Source organism: Oncorhynchus mykiss, chromosome 2 (assembly GCF_057628025.1).
Source record: "Oncorhynchus mykiss isolate SJ-2025 chromosome 2, ASM5762802v1, whole genome shotgun sequence".
In the NCBI taxonomy this organism is placed as follows: domain Eukaryota; kingdom Metazoa; phylum Chordata; class Actinopteri; order Salmoniformes; family Salmonidae; genus Oncorhynchus; species Oncorhynchus mykiss.
In genome coordinates this window covers 5153170-5169989 of record NC_143023.1, presented here as the reverse complement: position 1 = coordinate 5169989, position 16820 = coordinate 5153170, and the positions used below count along the sequence as shown (strand labels likewise).

The following is a 16820-nucleotide window of genomic DNA, read 5'->3' as shown; positions in this document are numbered from 1 at the left end:
TGGGAGTTTTTCCTTGCCGCTGTGCCACTGCTCACTAGAAACATAATCTTACCTGTTCTGATCTGATCTGAATAAATGGACAATCAAAATGAGGTGGTTGATTTGTATGGTGTTTTATTACAGAAAGGGAAAGGTTTTTATATGCTATCCCCAAAAAAACAAAAGGCTTAAGTGGATACCAACTTTTAAAAAAACAACAACAAAAAACATTTTCTCCCCAATTTGAATCTTGTCTCATCACTGCAACTCCCCAACGGGCTCGGGAGGCGAAGGTCGAGTCATGCGTCCTCTGAAACATGACCCGCCAAACCACGCTTCTTCTTAACACCCGCCCACTTAACCCAGAAGTCAGCTGCACCAATGTGTCGCAGGAAACACCGTTCAACTGAAAACCCGAGGTCAGTCTACTTGCGCCCGGGCCCGCCACAAGGAGGCGCTAGAGCGCGATGAGCCAAGTATAGCCCCATGGCCAAACCCTCCTCTAACCCGGACGACACTGGGCCAATTGTGAACTGCCCTATGGGACTCCCGGTCACGGCCGGTTGTGATACAGCCCGGGATCAAACCCGGGTCTGTAGTGACACCTCTAGCACTGCGACGCAGTGCCTTAGACCGCTGCGCCACTCGGGAGGCCCCCATGGATACCAACTTTTATCTCTCATTAAAATCAATAGGCTAGGTTATATCAATGACCTTTGTCTAGTTACTATAAGGCTACATGTTTAACTATAGGTTAATGTACTACTGGTTTCTGTATTAGCATAAAGGTCTAATGTCCACGTCAACAACCTTCCACCGACTTGATGACATCACAGCACGGCGGCGAGACCTCTCCTGCTCTTCTCGAACTCGCACACGTAGTACATGGTGATGTCACACTCCACCTGGTTCCAGGTGCCTGTGGGTGATTACAATCAGGAGGACTAAGTCCAAATGGAAGTGTTGATGGCGCCCCCCCCCCCCCCCCTTTGGCTCAGACGTTGCCAACGCATTTCAGGTCTCACAACACCTGGATAGGTATTTTTTTGAAGTATCGGGCTGACTACATTCATTATGTCATAGCAATCTGGTACCAAGACGGCACGGTCGATGACGTGGCGCGCAACCATTGGCTGATACGTGCAACGTCTGAGCAAGGGGAACACAGCCGATATCTTGACTCTGAAATGGCACTAAGTCCAAATGTATTTATTGGCCGTGTCTAAAGTGGCACCCTATTCCCTAGTTTTATGCACTACGTTTGACCAGAGTAGTGCACTCTATAGGGCAGCAGAGAATAGAGTGCCATTTCAGTGTTGCTCATTGATATCTAGAATTAGATTGTAGGACTAGTCAATCGCAGCGAGTACATGTTAAAAGGTCCTCGCCATACCTGTGGTGACCATCTTCACACAGCTGGTGTTGGAAGGGGCCCCTGATGGCTCCTCTAGGCCCCAGGCTGTATAGTTCCTCACTGGGGTCAGGTCTGCGTAAACAGGCCCTCCACCCTTCTGCCCAGCCTGCAGCCCGATGAAGACCTGGGTAAGGCCGGCCTGGGCGACGTAGTCTGCAATCAGGGTGTTGGTGTCTGTTGTTTTGGGCATGGCGAGCATACCGCCCCTCAGCTTACAGTTTATCAGAGCCTCTCGGTACTTTCTGGCCTCTTTCACAATCAGGTAAAATTTCTCCTCCGTTTCCTTAATGCCTAGAATGACTGAATATGACATATGAGATAAGTTGGAGTCTAAACTCCTTATTCATTCAATTCAATATAAGTAAAAACTCCTTATTCAATCCAAGTCAAAAAAATATTTTTTTTGTGTTGTAGAATGCCAGTTTGATTTACGTTGTGCTACACATTGGCTGAGAATTGTTTTCTAATGATCTGACCTGAAATGATGATTTAAGCAGAATACAATGACTTACCATTTTTCACAAACTTGACTGCATTCTTCAGCTTTCTGATATTGATGTCCATCTGTCCAACGACCTTCCTGTACCTCCCACAGTCACATGTTGCCCCTGTCAGACATGCTTGTAGTCAGGTGTCTTACAATAAACATCATTCTATTTCAGGAAATCTCTTTTTGTAACTAGGCCAGTCCAGAATGTGAAGACACAACATTATCTTTCAGGAAATCTCTTTTTGTAACTAGGCCAGTCCAGAATGTGAAGACACAACATTCTCTTTCAGGAAATCTCATTTTGTAACTAGGCCAGTCCAGAATGTGAAGACACAACATTCTCTTTCAGGAAATCTCTTTTTGTAACTAGGCCAGTCCAGAATGTGAAGACACAACATTCTCTTTCAGGAAATCTCTTTTTGCAACTAGGCCAGTCCAGAATGTGAAGACACAACATTCTCTTTCAGGAAATCTCTTTTTGCAACTAGGCCAGTCCAGAATGTAAAGACACACCATTCTCTTTCAGGAAATCTCTTTTTGTAACTAGGCCAGTCCAGAATGTGAAGACACAACATTGTATGATAGTGACTTGGAGGTACTATCTCCAGTGACTTGGAGGTACTGTCTCCAGTGGTTTGGAGGTACTATCTCCAGTGACTTGGAGGTACTATCTCCAGTGACTTGGAGGTACTATCTCCAGTGACTTGGAGGTACTATCTCCAGTGACTTGGAGGTACTATCTCCAGTGACTTGGAGGTACTGTCTCCAGTGGTTTGGAGGTACTATCTCCAGTGACTTGGAGGTACTGTCTCCAGTGGTTTGGAGGTACTATCTCCAGTGGTTTGGAGGTACTATCTCCAGTGACTTGGAGGTACTGTCTCCAGTGGTTTGGAGGTACTATCTCCAGTGACTTGGAGGTACTATCTCCAGTGGTTTGGAGGTACTATCTCCAGTGACTTGGAGGTACTGTCTCCAGTGGTTTGGAGGTACTATCTCCAGTGACTTGGAGGTACTGTCTCCAGTGGTTTGGAGGTACTATCTCCAGTGGTTTGGAGGTACTATCTCCAGTGGTTTGAAGGTACTGTCTCCAGTGGTTTGGAGGTACTATCTCCAGTGACTTGGAGGTACTGTCTCCAGTGGTTTGGAGGTACTGTCTCCAGTGGTTTGGAGGTACTATCTCCAGTGGTTTGGAGGTACTATCTCCAGTGGTTTGAAGGTACTGTCTCCAGTGGTTTGGAGGTACTATCTCCAGTGGTTTGGAGGTACTATCTCCAGTGACTTGGAAACATACAGTACCAGTCAAAAGTCTGGACAAACCTGCTCATTCAAGGGCTTTTCTTTGTTTGTACTATTTTCTACATTGTAGAATAAGACATTAAAACTGTGAAATAACACATATGGAATCATGTAGTAACCCCAAAAAGTGTTTAACAAATCAAAATAGATTTTAGATTCTTCAAGGTAGAAACCCTTTGCCCGATGACAGCTTTGCACACTCTTGGCATTCTCTCAACCAGCTTCACCTGGAATGCTTTTCCAACAGTCATGAAGGAATTCCCACATATCCAGTGGTTTGGAAACATACATGAACAAAGAACGAGGCTAAATAATGAACTAGCTCACCTGCTTTCCCTTTCATTCCAGAGGGTCCATCAACTCCTGCATCTCCTGCGTCTCCTAGAAACAGTTACAGTTACACTACACATATGGGACAGCAGCATAGTCCAGGGAGGATAGAGACCAGACATATACATTTTGTTGAGTAGATGTCTGCTTCAGCATGAAAACGATTTGCACTGGTAAGATATCACCACTAGACGGCAGCACTCCACAGTGCTTCACTTCATAGAGCAGAGATGTGGCAGGAGAGGGAATCAACCTCTCTCTACAGTAGGTGTTTTACCTCCTAACTGACAGGAAGGTGAATCAACCTCTCTCTACACTAGGTGTTTTACCTCCTAACTGACAGGAAGGTGAATCAACCTCTCTCTACAGTAGGTGTTTTACCTCCTAACTGACAGGAAGGTGAATCAACCTCTCTCTACAGTAGGTGTTTTACCTCCTAACTGACAGGAAGGAGAATCAACCTCTCTCTACAGTAGGTGTTTTACCTCCTAACTGACAGGAAGGTGAATCAACCTCTCTCTACACTAGGTGTTTTACCTCCTAACTGACAGGAAGGTGAATCAACCTCTCTCTACACTAGGTGTTTTATCTCCTAACTGACAGTTTATAAATTAGGGGAAGTAAGTAGATTACCAACACAACACAGGTTGTTTTTATGACAGTTGGAACCGGAGGGCAATAATGTGTAGGTGTCACATTATCGTGTCACAAAATAGCTCAAGGATCTGAGATTTTCACTGAGATTGATTTGAAGGCTTTTCTCTTGACTTGATACAGCTTCATGAAATACCCTTTATTTTGCCACAGTTACCTGGGACAATAGTACCAGCATAGTGTTTTTATATAACCCAAATATGGAAATGTTTTGATTATTGTTAAGACAACCTATTAAATTGATAGTGTCATTATGTGTCTGCTAAGTGAGGTCTGGATTTCTGTACGTCTGTCAGAGCATTTCAGACAGGATTGACCAGACTCTTTCTGTAGGTCTGTCAAAGCATTACAGACAGGATTGACCAGACTCTTTCTGTAGGTCTGTCAAAGCATTACAGACAGGATTGACCAGACTCTTTCTGTAGGTCTGTCAAAGCATTACAGACAGGATTGACCAGACTCTTTCTGTAGGTCTGTCAAAGCATTACAGACAGGATTGACCAGACTCTTTCTGTAGCTCTGTCAAAGCATTTCAGACAGGATTGACCAGACTCTTTCTGTAGGTCTGTCAAAGCATTACAGACAGGATTGACCAGACTCTTTCTGTAGCTCTGTCAAAGCATTACAGACAGGATTGACCAGACTCTTTCTGTAGGTCTGTCAAAGCATTACAGACAGGATTGACCAGACTCTTTCTGTAGGTCTGTCAAAGCATTACAGACAGGATTGACCAGACTCTTTCTGTAGCTCTGTCAAAGCATTACAGACAGGATTGACCAGACTCTTTCTGTAGGTCTGTCAAAGCATTACAGACAGGATTGACCAGACTCTTTCTGAAGTGCTGTCAAAACATTTCAGACAGGATTGACCAGACTCTTGTTAACCAGGCTCTGATAGAAAGTAGTGCACTACTGTTGACCAGGCTCTGATAGAAAGTAGTGCACTACTGTTGACCAGGCTCTGATAGAAAGTAGTGCACTACTGTTAACCAGGCTCTGGTAGAAAGTAGTGCACTACTGTTAACCAGGCTCTGATAGAAAGTAGTGCACTACTGTTGACCAGGCTCTGATAGAAAGTAGTGCACTAGTGTTAACCAGGCTCTGGTAGAAAGTAGTGCACTATATAGGGAATAGATTGCATTTGGGATGTACACAGGGTTTCACACAGGACATAATGGTTGAGCTCTCAGTAAACATGTTCCTGACACCTAAATATGAGCCCTTCCAAGCTGATCACATTGACGACCGTGGAAAATAACTCTCTACTAGCAGACCTGAGTTCAAATACTGTTTGATACTAATACTGTCACGCCCTGACCTTAGACATCCTGTTTATGTCTCTATTTTGGCTTGGTCAGGGTGTGATTTGGGGTGGGTATTCTATGTTCTATTATTTTTATCTCTATGTTTTGGCCGGGTAGGGTTCTCTATCAGGGACAGCTGTCTATCGTTGTCTCTGATTGAGAACCATACTTAGGTAGCCCTTTTTCCCACCTGTGTTTGTGGGAAGTTGACTTTGTTTATGTTACAGAGCCTTTAGCTTCACGGTTTGTTTGGTAGTGTTTGGTAGTGTTTGGTAGTGTTTATTGTTTTGTTCAGCGTGTTTTCTAATAAAGATAATATGTACGCTTACCACGCTGCACCTTGGTCCTCTTCATTCAACGGCCGTGACAAATACTATGAACAGTAACATCACTTTATTGGTCAATTGCACACGAGGTCCAACCGAACTCTGAATTCTGATTTAACCCCTCAGAAAGACACACACACACACATACCGTTTTTATAGGAGGGGTGGGGGGTGCCACACTGGGCACCTGGGGAGCTGTTGTGGGGGGTTAGGTGCCTTGCTCAAGGGCACAAAGGCAGGTAGGCGAATCCTTTATCTGTGCTTGATTGAGCTTGCCTGGCTAAATAGACCGATAGAATAGTCCCAACACTGTAACCCTGTCTGTCTGATACTACAGGCAGGCTAGAGCACTGTAACCCCTGTCTGTCTGATACTACAGGCAGGCCAGGCTAGAGCACTGTAACCCCTGTCTGTCTGATACTACAGGCAGGCTAGAGCACTGTAACCCCTGTCTGTCTGATACTACAGGCAGGCCAGGCTAGAGCACTGTAACCCCTGTCTGTCTGATACTACAGGCAGGCTAGAGCACTGTAACCCCTGTCTGTCTGATACTACAGGCCAGGCTAGAGCACTGTAACCCTGTCTGTCTGATACTACAGGCAGGCCAGAGCACTGTAACCCCTGTCTGTCTGATACTACAGGCAGGCTAGAGCACTGTAACCCCTGTCTGTCTGATACAACAGGCCAGGCTAGAGCAATGATCAAAGAATGGAAAGATTTCAAATAGTATTTGAACCCAGGTCTGTCTAACAGATGCATCTACAACCCGAGTTGAAGGGTTCAATGGGAAGAGAGGCTGAATACATTGGATAAAAACTAAACAAGTACCTGTTTATGTAAAACAAACTTGATGAAGGTCTCTCCCAGGTAGTTTGGGTCTGGCAGTGTGTCTCTGTGGCTAAGCCCTAAAGGGCACCCTATTCCCTGTATAGTGCACTACTTTTAACCAGCCCTATGGGTAGTAGTGCACTACTTTCAACCAGTCCTATGGGTAGTAGTGCACTACTTTCCACCAGCCCTATGGGTAGTAGTGCACTACTTTCGACCAGCCCTATGGGTAGTAGTGCACTACTTTCGACCAGCCCTATGGGTAGTAGTGCACTACTTTCGACCAGCCCTATGGGTAGTAGTGCATTACTTTCGACCAGCCCTATGGGTAGTAGTGCACTACTTTCGACCAGCCCTATGGGTAGTAGTGCACTACTTTTGACCAGCCCTATGGGTAGTAGTGCACTACTTTTAACCAGTCCTATGGCTGAATGGGGTGTCAGTAGAGACACGGCCTCTGTATCACTACTTTCGACCAGCCCTATGGGTAGTAGAGCACTAATTTCGACCAGCCCTATGGGTAGTAGTGCACTACTTTCGACCAGCCCTATGGGTAGTAGTGCACTACTTTTAACCAGTCCCATGGCTGAACAGGGTGTCAGTAGAGACACGGCCTCTGTATCATTGGCCTGAGATGCAGCCAGAACAGTTTTCTTCTCCGTCAGCAGAATATTTCCCAGTCTGATTACTAAATGATTACCTTTGTCTCCAGCAGGACCCATCTTCCCCGTCCGGCCCTGCTCTCCTTTATCTCCGAGCTCCCCTGTCAGACCTGAGACAGAGGGTAGGAGAAGACTGGTGAACTGTCAGACCTGAGACAGAGGGTAGGAGAAGACTGGTGAACTGCCAGACCTGAGACAGAGGGTAGGAAAAGACTGGTGAACTGTCAGACCTGAGACAGAGGGTAGGAGAAGACTGGTGAACTGCCAGACCTGAGACAGAGGGTAGGAGAAGACTGGTGAACTGCCAGACCTGAGACAGAGGGTAGGAGAAGACTGGTGTACTGCCAGACCTGAGACAGAGGGTTGGAGAAGACTGGTGAACTGCCAGACCTGAGACAGAGGGTAGGAGAAGACTGGTGAACTGCCAGACCTGAGACAGAGGGTAGGAGAAGACTGGTGAACTGTCAGACCTGAGACAGAGGGTAGGAGAAGACTGGTGAACTGCCAGACCTGAGACAGAGGGTAGGAGAAGACTGGTGAACTGTCAGACCTGAGACAGAGGGTAGGAGAAGACTGGTGAACTGTCAGACCTGAGACAGAGGGTAGGAGAAGACTGGTGAACTGCCAGACCTGAGACAGAGGGTAGGAGAAGACTGGTGAACTGTCAGACCTGAGACAGAGGGTAGGAGAAGACTGGTGAACTGTCAGACCTGAGACAGAGGGTAGGAGAAGACTGGTGAACTGCCAGACCTGAGACAGAGGGTAGGAGAAGACTGGTGAACTGCCAGACCTGAGACAGAGGGTAGGAGAAGACTGGTGAACTGTCAGACCTGAGACAGAGGGTAGGAGAAGACTGGTGAACTGTCAGACCTGAGACAGAGGGTAGGAGAAGACTGGTGAACTGTCACACCTGAGACAGAGGGTAGGAGAAGACTGGTGAACTCTCAGACCTGAGACAGAGGGTAGGAGAAGACTGGTGAACTGTCAGACCTGAGACAGAGGGTAGGAGAAGACTGGTGAACTGCCAGACCAAAAGGAAATTGTAAATAGGTAGAGAGAGTTTATTTTTTTAGGTCTGTTTCTTTATTGCTGTTTTCTTATGGTTTTGTATAGCAGTTAGGCTACTGCTGGAATTTAAAGAGAGAAACTAAAGGCCAGAGAGAGAGAGAGAGGAGGGAGAGGGGGAGAGAGAAACGGGGAGAGAGAAGGAGGGGGAGAGTGAGAGGGGGGAGAGGGAGGGGAAGGGAGAGAGGTTGGAGAAAAATGGGAGGAGAGATAGAGAAGGTAGAGAGAGAGAGAGAGAGAGAGAGAGAGAGAGCGAGAGAGAGAGAGAGAGAGAGAGAGAGAGAGAAAGGGGAGAGAGGGGGAGAGAAAGGGGGAGTGAGGGGGAGAGTGAGAGGGGGGGAGAGGGTGGAGAAAGAGAAATAGGGGGAGAGGAAGAGGGGGGAGAGAGAGAGAGAGAGCTAGGGGGAGAGAGAGACCCAACCAAATTAGACCCAACCAAATCGTGAGAAAACAAAAAGATAATTACTTGACACATGGAAATAAACAGTGCAAACTAGAATGCTATTTGGCCCTAAACAGAGAGTTCACAGCGGCAGAATACTTGACCACCGTGACTGACCCAACTTTAAGGAAAGCTTTGACTATGTACAGACTCAGTGAGCATAGCCTTGCTATTGAAACAGGCCGCCGTAGACAGACCTGACTCTCAAGAGAAGACAGGCTATGTGCACACTGCCCACAAAATGAGATGGAAACTGAGCTGCACTTCCTAACCTCCTGCCAAATGTATAACCATTTTAGAGACACATAGTTCCCTCAGATTACACAGATCCACAAAGAATTTGAAAAACAAACCCAATTTTGATAAACTCCCATATCTACTAGGTGAAATACCACAATTTGCCATCACAGCAGCAAGATGTGTGACCTGTTGCCACAAGAAAAGGGCAACCAGTGAAGAACAAACACCATTGTAAATACAACCCATATTTATGTTTATTTATTTTCCCTTTTGTACTTTAACTATTTGCACATCATTACAACACTGTATATTTACATAATATGACATTTGAAATGTCTTTATTCTTTTAGAACTTTTGTGAGTGTAATGTTGACTGTTAATTTTGATTGTTTATTTCACTTTTGTTTATTATCTACTTCACTTGCTTTGGCAATGTTAACATATTTGTCCCGTGCCAATAAAGCCCTTGAATTGAATTGAGAGAGACGGATTGGGACATCTGCTTTTTATGCCAGAGCCGCTCTGCCAGGATCAAAATGAGTATTTCCTCAGGAAATGGATAGTAGTTGAAATAATAACTGATGCAGGACCCCCTTCCCAAAAGCCTGTACCACACATGAACCGTCTAGCACCAGTCAATATTGTTTTTCACAATGTATTTCAGCCATGCCCATTTGGATTGAATTGTCATTATTTTGTATCTTCACAGATTGTATAAAGTGTTGTTTTTTTCTCCAGGTTGTGAGATCTCATGGTGTTTTTCCAAATTAGACCTACTTTGGGGTTTTTACAACCTAGCATATGTACAGCTCAAGTATTTTAGTCATCATCATGTTTTAGCATAATTTCAGTTGACTGAATTTTTTAAAAGGAAAAATCCTAACACAAGGAAACATTTCTCAACATGGAACATCATCATTATGGTGTCTGCTTTCATATTCTAGCAGGTGGGACATTTCAAATGATAGGCTGAACGTGAAGAGATTGTTTGATTTAGTCAGGAACGGTCATTATAAAACTGGTTGTTTGGATCCTGGATGCTGATTGGACGAGCCGTCTTGTATTGGCGGTCACAGACACACCTATGCCTGATAACGCTTCCCTCTGAGAAGTATCCCTGCGCCTCCATAAGACTATGATGATCGTGTTGCTGGCCGAATCATTTCTTGTATTTATCCCAACTCGCACCTGATTTCCCCTTGCTTCCAGCCTAGCATTTAGTTTGGTACAGCGGGGGATAATATAAGCCTCGCTGTCTGCCTGTCAGACCTCGGGAAACAGTGTTCAACTTTTGAATTTAGTACCATACGGTGAACGGTGCCCAGACAACTTTTTCTGAGACAGTCGAAATCACACATCAACGTCAGTATCATGGACATATATCCAAGTAAATGCCAATAGAAAAAAAAGAAGCTCAAACAAACGAAAATGCAGTTTGTGTACTGTTATTCAAGGTTCAATGTTTTGACGTGACTGAGTTAGCTGAAGTTGGTTAGCTATCTAGAGCAAGTGACGAGAACGGATGACCAGTCCTGTTGCATAGCAACTATGCAAAAATCATTTACAACTGGGTCAGGTCTGTAGCAACATGACCAAAATAACTAACACCCAGATTATTCTGGTGGAATCATTCAATTGTATGTAACGATTTATCCAAATAACGTTTTTTTTATTGAAAATATGTAACCATTGTTATTTTAAATATGTTGGTAAGAATTTTATAAAAGCAATAAGGCACACAAGGCAGTGGCTTATCGCATCGAGCCGAACAATGCAATTTACCTGCTGTGACTGTAGTCGTGATATTGCACTGCCTCTTGCACCTCATTGATTAATTATCCACTACCGATACAGGTCTGATTATTGATTAATTATCCACTACCGATACAGGTCTGATTATTGATTAATTATCCACTACCGATACAGGTCTGATTATTGATTAATTATCCACTACCGATACAGGTCTGATTATTGATTAATTATCCACTACTGATACAGGTCTGATTATTGATTAATTATCCACTACCGATACAGGTCTGATTATTGACATTTTCTCACTGATATTGCCTAAGTTTAACCGGCAGTCAGAAGTTCAAGATGTCATTCTCTCATTTCACTTCCCCCTTTTCAAAGGCCAACCGTTGTAACTTGTCTAATGACTCTCCTTCTTCCAGGTGCTGAAGGCACCAGCAGCTGATGCTCAGGAAAGGTTCTGAGAAAATTTTAGTTTAATGACACCCTATTCCCAAATACCTACACAGTGCACTGCTTTTGACCAGAGCCGTATGGGTCCTCGTCAAAAGTACTGTATTATTTAAGGAAAATATGGCACCATTTGTGATGCGTTTTAGTTTAGTGATCCTTTCATGCAATGTAAAATTAAAGGCAATTACAAATTTGGCTTCAGTCAGTCTCAGCTTAATCAACAGCAGTAGTATGTGCAGTGGATATTTTAAACTCACTTTGATGGTTAGTAACCCCTCTTTAAGCCTCATTTACATTTTAAACTCACTCTGATGGTTAGTAACCCCTCTTTAAGCCCCATTTACATTTTAAACTCACTCTGATGGTTAGTAACCCCTCTTTAAGCCCCATTTACATTTTAAAGTTTACTCTAACATCTCTTAGTAAATTACCTGGAAAGGAAACTTTGATCAAGCTGAGTATTTACTGTAATGTCATGTAATGGATTTATAAAGCATTACGTTATGGTGAACATACATCAAATCCAACCTAACAACAAACCTATACAGGAAACCAACATTGTTAGTTTTGTTATACACTGTGGGGTGAAGTTGAAAAAACAAGTCAACAAGTTTGATTTGTTCTTTCTTTTTGGGGGTGGAAATGACTCCCAACGGTCCTGGCTGGCATTTGTCTCTGTCTGTTGGTCCGATGATAGAGGTGTGTGTTTGTGAAAGAGGCCAGCCAGAAGTTCATTTAGCGCCTGACCCTGCCTCCTTGTCTCCTACGTCCACCTCCCACAGAACATATATGGTGCTCCCGCCGACCGCTGGCCGCCATACTGCAGCAGCAGCAATTAACACGTCTGCTCTGATGTGACTTCCTTCAAGGAAAAGCAGAGAGTCAGGCTCACGGAGGCTGGCTGGTCTGGACCAGGCTACTCCATTGTAACTCAGCTCACTGCCGGTGCCAATCAGACCTCACTCACGTCAGAGTCAGACACCGTGTTGCTTCTGAATCTAGAAAGACTGGGGGGATAGCTAGTCTGTTCTGCTTTTGAGTCTAGAGTATTGAATGCTTATACAGGCATTTACCTTCAACTGAGGAGCGTGGGCAGTGGTGGAAAATGTGTCATGCTTGAGTAAAAGTAAAGATACCTTAATAGAAAAACAAAGCATTTGTCTTTAGTGAGTCTGACAGATCAGAGGAAGTGGGAATGACTATGGATATTTTTTTGATAAGTGTGTGAATTGGACCATTTTCCTGTCCTGCTAAGCATAAAAAATGTAACGAGTACTTTTGGGTGTCAGGGAAAATTTATGGAGTTAAATGTTCTTCAGGAAGTGAGTGAAATAAAAGTTAAAGTTTGTCAAAATGATAAATAGTAAAGTACAGATACCCCCAAAACGAACATTTATGGAGTTAAATGTTCTTCAGGAAGTGAGTGAAATAAAAGTTAAAGTTTGTCAAAATTATAAATAGTAAAGTACAGATACCCCCAAAACGAACATAAGTAGTACTTTAAAGTATTTGTACTTAAGTACTTTACACCACTACGCGTGGGAGTATACAAAACACCTCAGCTCACTTAGACACTTAACAAACTCTGTTTAGATACTCTGTTTAAAACCGTCATGACAACAATTTAAAAAACGATTTAAAAAAGGATCAGTAAGAACATGCCGGAAAGTTGAATCAACTCTCTGGCTTTTATACCACTTCCTTTTAATTCCTCAATGATTCATGTATTTGAATATTAAACCAATTAAAAGATATATAAAAGGAGGAACCTAGTAGTCCTGGTGGACCGGTCTTTCCCAGCCGTCCCTGGTCTCCCTCGCCTCCCCCTTCACCCAGGTCTCCTGTTAGGAGAGGAAGAAACGTTAAGAGGAGATTCAGCAACTCTTGGGAGGCCAACGGAAGTCAATTAAAAAAAAAAAAGCTTATTTATTGTTGCACGTAAAACCACTGTATTTGGGCTTTTGGCCTTCAAGGTTTAAAAAAAAAAAAACAAAAAAAAAAAACGTTGATGCTTTTCTACATTTCAAAATGGCCTCCTATGAACTCAGGGACCAATCACAACGAAGGGAAGAAAAAGCATTAGAACCCATTTTATGACAATGCAATAAATATGTCAAGCGAACTACAGAGAGAAGAGACCCGACAATAGAGACAGAGGTTTGTTCAGTGGACTGAAAAGGCTCCCATTTGACCTGAGGAAAACCTGACTCAGTAGGGCCTTGGCTTTTCTGTGCCTGGTTTACAGGTTCACTGACTTCAAGACAAACCATAGCCCTTCTTTCTCAGTCCATATAGACACTGCTGTTTGGGATGGGTCTTATCTAAATAAACTCCTCTATTGTGAAGCAGCTGTTTCAATACAGACAGTCAGCCAGACAGTCATAGTGGCCACTTCTCTGGCGCTAGCAATAGCACGCAAAACAAAATGAAACATTTCCTTTTGTATAAATTACTCATGACACACAGTATATACTCCTCCTAAAATCCCCAAATAAGTATTACCTCTACTGTCTAAGGGTGTTAGTTATAGTCCAACCTACACAGCCAACACCGTGTTAATACTGCACAACACTACAACAGTAGCAGCCTCTCATACCAACCATGTCTTAAGGCTGTTGCCCCAATAAAGGAGATGGAAGTGACGGTACTATTTCAACACATGGTTATTGTTTAATACCAGCAGGGTCTCTGTAGGAAACAAGCTACTGTTGTAGTAAAATAAAATAAAAACACATTGTTTACTTGTAACATCATGGTTTCTGTAGGAAACAAGCTACTGTTGTAGTGAAACAACAAAACAGCAACCGAGGCATGCTATCTCCATTAACCAGGCTGTATCACAACAGGCCGTGACTGGGAGTCCCATAGGGCGGCGTACAATTGGTCGTCCGGGTTTGTCCGTTGTAGGCCGTCATTGTAAATAATAATTTGTTCTTAACTGACTTGCCTAGTTAAATAAAGGTTAAATAAAAGATTTTAAAATAAAAATTAACCACCTGGTTTAACATGGTGCAGACAGATCATGCTATCTCCATTATAACCGCCTGGTTTAACACGTTGCAGACAGATCATGCTATCTCCATTATAACCGCCTGGTTTAACACGGTGCAGACAGATCATGCTATCTCCATTATAACCGCCTGGTTTAACACGGTGCAGACAGATCATGCTATCTCCATTATAACCGCCTGGTTTAACACGTTGCAGACAGATCATGCTATCTCCATTATAACCGCCTGGTTTAACACGGTGCAGACAGATCATGCTATCTCCATAATAACCACCTGGTTTAACACAGTGCAGACAGATCATGCTATCGCCATTGTAACCGCCTGGTTTAACACGGTGCAGACAGATCATGCTATCTCCATTATAACCGCCTGGTTTAACACGTTGCAGACAGATCATGCTATCTCCATTATAACCGCCTGGTTTAACACGGTGCAGACAGATCATGCTATCTCCATTATAACCGCCTGGTTTAACACGGTGCAGACAGATCATGCTATCTCCATTATAACCGCCTGGTTTAACACGGTGCAGACAGATCATGCTATCTCCATTATAACCGCCTGGTTTAACACGGTGCAGACAGGCTTTAGATCATCATTTGTTTGCTTTACATTTAAAAGGATTTGAATTTGCATAACATATCTATTAAAACGGCAAAATGGCAACATCTACGATGAGGTTTACAAAAAAATAAATATTTCCGAGCCCTGACAATTCCCAAGCTCTTACATAACATCAGACAGATTGCTGTACTGTGGAGACACACCAGATAGTTCTAAAATCCTTTAGAGAGCCTGCAGATGGAAGGTTGAAAAACATCACCTTTAGATCCTGGCAGAATAGTGTTGGAACAGACTTCGACCGCATTAAGAGAATCAAAGATAGTTGAAAGGACAGAGAGCACCAGTAGCCTCCTGCTGAAGTCGTGATGTTTCATGTCCTTTAGTATGAGGATTCAATACAGCACAAGGACCATACAGCATGTTTTAGACGCAGAGCTGGGTTCTATCTTTGTTTACCAAACGTTATCACTTCTCTGTCATGCTGTCAGACAACATTATCCAGGCTAGGTAATTAGTCAGGGTAGGTTAGGGGACACATGTTTACTCACTCTTGTATCTGGAATTTGAGTGAACAAATTAGTGACCATCTTTGTAATGTTGTATTTGCCCCAGGATTATGTTATATCAATGTATTATTGCTACTGTTATATATAATATATTACTACTGTTATATTATTACTACTGTTATATATTATATAGTACTACTGTTCTATTATAACTACTGTTATATATTATATATTACTACTGTTATATAATATATATTACTACTGTTATATTATTACTACTGTTATATCTTATATATTACTACTGTTATATAATATATATTACTACTGTTATATTATTACTACTGTTATATATTATATATTACTACTGTTATATTATTACTACTGTTATATATTATATATTACTACTGTTATATTATTACTACTGTTATATAATATATATTACTACTGTTCTATTATTACTACTGTTATATATTATATATTACTACTGTTCTATTATTACTACTGTTATATCTTATATATTACTACTGTTATATAATATATATTACTACTGTTATATTATTACTACTGTTATATAATATATATTACTACTGTTCTATTATTACTACTGTTATATCTTATATATTACTACTGTTATATAATATATATTACTACTGTTATATTATTACTACTGTTATATATTATATAGTACTACTGTTATATTATTACTACTGTTATATATTATATAGTACTACTGTTATATTATTACTACTGTTATATATTATATATTACTACTGTTATATATTATATATTACTACTGTTATATTATTACTACTGTTATATATTATATATTACTACTGTTATATATTATATATTACTACTGTTATATTATTACTACTGTTATATATTATATAGTACTACTGTTATATTATTACTACTGTTATATATTATATATTACTACTGTTATATATTATATATTACTACTGTTATATATTATATATTACTACTGTTATATTATTACTACTGTTATATATTATATAGTACTACTGTTATATTATTACTACTGTTATATATTATATATTACTACTGTTATATTATTACTACTGTTATATATTATATATTACTACTGTTCTATTATTACTACTGTTATATATTATATATTACTACTGTTATATTATTACTACTGTTATATATTATATATTACTACTGTTATAGTATTACTACTGTTATATATTATATATTACTACTGTTCTATTATTACTACTGTTATATATTATATATTACTACTGTTATATTATTACTACTGTTATATATTATATATTACTACTGTTATAGTATTACTACTGTTATATATTATATATTACTACTGTTCTATTATTACTACTGTTATATATTATATATTACTACTGTTCTATTATTACTACTGTTATATATTATATATTACTACTGTTATATATTATATATTACTACTGTTATATTATTACTACTGTTATATAATATATATTACTACTGTTCTATTATTACTACTG

The 16820-nt window shown here is 41.3% G+C and overlaps 1 protein-coding gene across 2 annotated transcripts; it reads right to left on the bottom strand.

Moving 5' to 3' along the window:
* Positions 1–97: 97 nt before the first annotated feature.
* LOC110506173 (collectin subfamily member 10) lies at positions 98–15292 on the bottom strand. 2 transcript variants are annotated; one of them, XM_036935433.2, is made up of 7 exons: positions 15069–15292; positions 13004–13075; positions 7321–7392; positions 3507–3560; positions 1906–2001; positions 1373–1693; positions 98–898 (listed from the first exon to the last, which is right to left on the bottom strand). In XM_036935433.2, the coding sequence occupies exons 1-7, from the start codon at positions 15181–15183 to the stop codon at positions 810–812; spliced, it is 819 nt and encodes a 272-aa protein (XP_036791328.1). In that variant the 5' UTR covers positions 15184–15292; the 3' UTR covers positions 98–809. The 2 variants fall into 2 exon arrangements, with proteins under 2 accessions (XP_036791328.1, XP_090042241.1); XM_090186115.1 differs by lacking the exon at positions 13004–13075 and having other exon boundaries at positions 15069–15243.
* Between the last annotated feature and the right edge of the window lie 1528 nt (positions 15293–16820).

Bases quoted from the DNA above. Each gene is read 5' to 3' on its own strand.
- LOC110506173 (XM_036935433.2), bottom strand. From the start codon at position 15,183: ATGAAACATCACGACTTCAGCAGGAGGCTACTGGTGCTCTCTGTCCTT. The intron at 2,002-3,506 runs GTGAGCTAGTTC...CATGTCTGACAG, and splicing joins TGGAATGAAAGGGAAAGCAG to GGGCAACATGTGACTGTGGG. The intron at 1,694-1,905 runs GTAAGTCATTGT...TGTCATATTCAG, and splicing joins AGTCAAGTTTGTGAAAAATG to TCATTCTAGGCATTAAGGAA.